This window comes from Adiantum capillus-veneris, chromosome 27 (genome assembly GCF_014529385.1).
Source record: "Adiantum capillus-veneris isolate H3 chromosome 27, ASM1452938v2, whole genome shotgun sequence".
Classification (NCBI taxonomy): domain Eukaryota; kingdom Viridiplantae; phylum Streptophyta; class Polypodiopsida; order Polypodiales; family Pteridaceae; genus Adiantum; species Adiantum capillus-veneris.
Genome location: NC_140957.1, coordinates 88,518,314 through 88,523,375, shown reverse-complemented (window position 1 = coordinate 88,523,375; position 5,062 = coordinate 88,518,314). Strand labels below are relative to the sequence as shown.

General features: G+C 39.8%; 1 protein-coding gene across 1 annotated transcript; it reads left to right on the top strand.

The window, feature by feature from the left end:
* Positions 1-2,157: 2,157 nt before the first annotated feature.
* Positions 2,158-2,769, top strand: LOC147422357 (uncharacterized). The gene has a single exon (XM_086502541.1). It carries the CDS (start codon positions 2,158-2,160, stop codon positions 2,767-2,769), a length of 612 nt encoding a protein of 203 aa, XP_086358667.1.
* Positions 2,770-5,062: the final 2,293 nt, after the last annotated feature.

Genomic DNA, 5,062 nt, shown 5'->3' with positions numbered 1-5,062 from the left:
ATACAAACGCATACTGGATCATTAACAACCAGTACAAAGCTTTGAAGCATAGCCTGATGGATTCGTTGAGAGACATTAAAAGATTAATAACTGGTCAAGGTTATAAAGGGTTTAAACCATCTAGAAACAAAATCACCCTTACAAAAAAGAATTCACAAGTAAAGTGGTCCTTCGAATTCTTTGAGGCTTTAAATATCTTTGTGTCAGACAATTGTTTCTCAAGGTTAGGGTCTGATATATATCGACCAAACTAAAGGGATCCCAATGGGATACTCATGTTCTCCTTTATGGTGCAATCTATACCTTGCTTGGTTTGAGCTAGAATATGTTAGAAAATCATCTAGACTCAAAAAGACTGATATGCTTCTAGCTTTCATACACTCTAATCGGTATATGGATGATCTTCTATTCATAAATAACACATATATTGAAAAATGCATGAATCACAATAGACCTTTGTCCCTTGAGGACCCCTTTACAATATATCCGTTGGATATCATTTCAGTTAAACCAACTCATACAAGGTTTGGCTCTACATATTTGAACACAAAAATAATTCTATAAAGATCTTTCATTGGAGAATACACTACGGAAACAGCATGGAAAAAAGACACATTACCAGGTCACCAAGTATCATTCATACAAGCAGCCAGCAATCGCCCTACACAGTTAGCATACAAAGTATGTGTGTCACAGGTCTTACCCATCATTTATAATGCTTCATCTGTAGTTACAGCATTTAATGATTTACAACGACTGAGCTTTATGTTTACTTCGAATGGATTCAAAAGAACACGCATCAAAACATTAATCACACAGTTTCTATTAAAAGGTAACTTCCTTGGTATCAGACTCAAGGTCGGATCTTTGACAGATATACTAAACGAACAAGAAATAGAACATGATGCACATAATTCTGATAATAATACGATAAGTATCTCTGAAACAACTGGGTTGGATGCAGGAGAGTAATCAGCAAAGCGAGGACACACAATGAAAAGAAGGATGGCGGACAAAAATACCATTTCAACACACAACATGATGGCAACTTTTTATTTTCATTTGTATATGAGTTTATGACCCCCCTTTTTTTCAATTAAAGTTTGATTTTTACCCCATCAATTTCTTTGGGAAATGGAACGGATACCATGAGAGTTGTACAAAAGTGTTTTCTAAAAAATGAACATTGCAAGATAGTTTGTCACCAGATGTGTTACAGTAATAATCATGGGTTTATGGTTCACATAGACATGGATATTGTATACTATTGGATAAAGTATAATTTGACAAACACCAGATTTTGGAAAGATTGATACAGTCTCAAGATCACTTAAGAATTGAGAACTAGAGTTTAAGACAAACTCAAATTTTAATCATTGGCGGGGGATATGTTCACGTGGTGGGCTATCCCCCACCAAGTGGGCATACTCCCAGGGTTGGGGGTGGGCCTCTCTCTCTCTCTCTCTCTCTCTCTCTCTCTCTCTCTCTCTCTCTCTCTCTCTCTCTCTCTCTCTCTCTCTCTCTCTCTCTCTCTCTCTCTCTCTCTCTCTCTCTCTCTCTCAAAAGTTTTAACCAACACTTTCAGTGGTATCTTCAATATTTAACCCCCCGTGGTTTTCTCACTCTATCCATCTTTGGATGATATTAGGCGGCTTACAAACACTAGCTAGTAACCTAAAAGGTATTTTTTCTTGGTATAGCTCTATATCGGTCTTTATCCATCTATATCTCTCTTTGGGAGTATCCTTGCCGAGATAATGCAAAATCTAGGTCAATACCTTTTTAGAAAAAACAATTCTTAAAGTTACATCCACTTCTCTCTCTCTCTCTCTCTCTCTCTCTCTCTCTCTCTCTCTCTCTCTCTCTCTCTCTCTCTCTCTCTCTCTCTCTCTCTCTCTCTCTCTCTCTCTCTCTCTCTCTCTCTCTCCTGCCCTCCCAACCTGCTTCGACCTGCGAGCCTAAACTAAGCAGGGACTGCCACAAAACTTCAGTTTGGTGGGTGCACTCAATAACAAGAAGATTAGCATCGGAAGAATGACGACCAAAACCAACACTCCGAAGAGCTTTGCGAAAACACGACCAAGCTTTGCTGCTGTCCTAGCAGCGCCAAGCAAATTTGACCGAATCGAACGCCTTCAAGCAGATCTCGATCGCGTCATGGAAGAAAATCGCGACCTCAAATCTCGCCTTTGCAAGCTTGAGGCGCGATTTGATTCCATGGTCGATCTCACCACCAATAAAGTGAAAGAAGTCGAAGCCAAGGCCATCGAAACCCACTCGGCAACCCTTGCGAAGGTGAAGACATGTGTGACAGTAGAGCTTCGAGAACAACGACTCCAAGCAGAAAATACCCTCAAGATCCGCATCGGTGGGCTACCTCAAGCATGGGAAACAACCGAGCTCGACTTCTCGGAACGCATCAACTTCCTCAACGAAACTCTCAAGCCGATCAAGGTCGACCACAATGCAATAAGTCGTATCACTTGGAGAGGCCCTGACCTACCTATACCAAGTGGACATGCCATCCTTGAATTCGAAAGTAGGGAATGTCGGCTCAAACTTCTCCAACAATCACGTCTTCTCAAGGACACCAAGTTTTGGATCGCAGAAGAACTCACCCCGCTACAACTCAAACGCAAAAGTGAAGAGCTCAAGAAGGTACATGAAGCCCGCAAACAAGGCAAATGGGCAGTCTACCGAGGTGGTAAAGCCATCATCCAGGAGTTTCGAAAACCCAAATCAGCTCTCCCCACAGCTGATCCCTCTTAGGTTTTTGTCCTTTTCATTTTTCATCTTTCCAATGGACCCTCAGTCCTTAACTGATATGTATTCAGTGCAATCTGCTACAAACGTCACCATTGTAATGTTTGTTTTTGGTCCCATGGGTCATATCTGACCTCCGTGGACGATAACTGAATCTCTCTCTCTCTCTCTCTCTCTCTCTCTCTCTCTCTCTCTCTCTCTCTCTCTCTCTCTCTCTCTCTCTCTCTCTCTCTCTCTCTCTCTCTCTCTCTCTAGTACACATTGGAAATCCAAGCCAAAAATAAATGGAACCTTACTCAAGGTGGCTCACCTACTGGAAATACTTATGCAGGCCAAGCGCTAATCACCGTACTGTCATACCCGAATGCTCTCATCTAACCTACGCACGTAGATGTATCCTCTCACAACATACACACAGGCAAGGTGATTGCTACATGGCTCTTCTCTTACAAAAAACGTAACCTCCACACACACAATCACATACAGCTGGCGGCATACTACCCCATCACACGAACGGCATTGAAGCATCCAAGTATTGAAATCGTTAGCAACTTTGGGTGGCAACACAGCAATACATAAAGGAATTGTGCTACTCATCATAGCTTATCAGACACTGGTTTTTCCTTTTGTTTTTTTTAACACTTAAATAGATTTTAAAGTTATGTAAATAGACATAGAGAAACTGGGAGTAAATATTTGTTCTCCATAGCATACCGTATACTTATTGAGTATTTGTATAAGGGCATAAGATGGGGGAACTATTCGAAAAGAAAAAATCCACATGGTATAAACATTGTCTGCATGGTCCAGAACAACATATAATTCTCATGGTTCGGAACACTGTGTAATGAATATCTCATATGCATGACAATGGACGCTAGCTAGGGATACATAGCTGATAGGCAAGAAGCAGGCCAAACTAGCTCTTAATTCTCCATGCAATAAGATAGAGAACGCTCTGGTTGGTAAACAGAAATGAAGTTATGCAAAAGTGATCACATGGTGTAACAAATACTAGGATATATAGTGGTAAATCCATGAACGTGCGTTTGATATACCATGTTTTGGTTTTATTTGTTACAAAACACGGTCTGAAAGATGGTATAATTTATTGTTGAGAAGATGGTTGGCAAAATAGAAAAGATAGAAAATAAGTTTTTTACTTAAAGGTCAATGCCTGCATAAACCATATCCAAAAAGTGAGATAAACACTATATAAATTTTGTCAAGTAATTATGGGTTTATCATTTAAATCCTCATGTGAGGCTCTTAGATAAGGAGGACTTGGTTACTTTTTTGATAAATGGGTCTATTTACAAACAAAACTCTACCAAAATTTTGGTAAAATAAAGTACTTCTAGATTGATAGATAGTACACATCTTATCTAATGAAAAGATTACCTACAGAGTATATGTCCCCAAACTTGACTTTTCTCCTTGTCTCTCTATCTTTACTAATTTCTCTCTGAAGTCTCTCAAAAATCTCACTCTTTCTACCTATTGGGTGGGTTCTCCAATTTCACATGTAAAGTGCGATACATAAATGCTGCTTCCCTCTTTAATTGTCTCCAGCTAGGCTTAAAAGTTATTATTTCTAGGATAGACCACAAGTAGACAATAATTGGTGTATGAAATTGTACTACAGGGTATGGTGCTTTCTATCGGAAGCCCACCTGCAGGGAATATACTATCCTTTGAGAATGTGAGCCCAAAAACTCGTAAACGATGTTACCTTTCCAATGGAAAGCCACGTCCCTCCACCATACGCGATTTTTCGAAAGGATGCAAATCACTTTTCCTCATCAAACCGGAAACAACCATCGTACCAATTGAAACTATCATAGAGAAAAATTTACCAAACAAGACTATTGAAGAAAGTACCATTACAAAATGGATCGTGCCCAATAGAGAAGCAAAGAAAAAACTCCCTCTAAATGTGTATAAGGAGAGTGAAGGGGTTTAAGGCTATGGGACAGCAATAACAAGCAGAATAGACTGTTTGGATACCTGTCTTCCCATCAAGGTTGCCCATGTGCTAACTGGCTGCTTGTGTTGGATGGTGACAGGTATAGGTCTATTCTTTCATGGATTCTGAGGCTCAATTAGTCTCCTACCAGAACCGGATGTACCAGCATAAATTAAAGAATTTTGGCTTCTGTTGATTTTGTCTTGTATATTTTCTACTGTCTTTTATGTCTTATCTATTTTGGTCAAGTGCCAATTTATGGTTCTCTAAGAGGGGACATCAACTTTAATCTCTCCCTCTCCCTCTCTCTCTCTCTCTCTCTCTCTCTCTCTC

What these genes read in the sequence shown, in the direction of transcription:
- LOC147422357 (XM_086502541.1), top strand. Translation starts at nt 2,158, where the DNA reads ATGGAAGAAAATCGCGACCTCAAATCTCGCCTTTGCAAGCTTGAGGCG.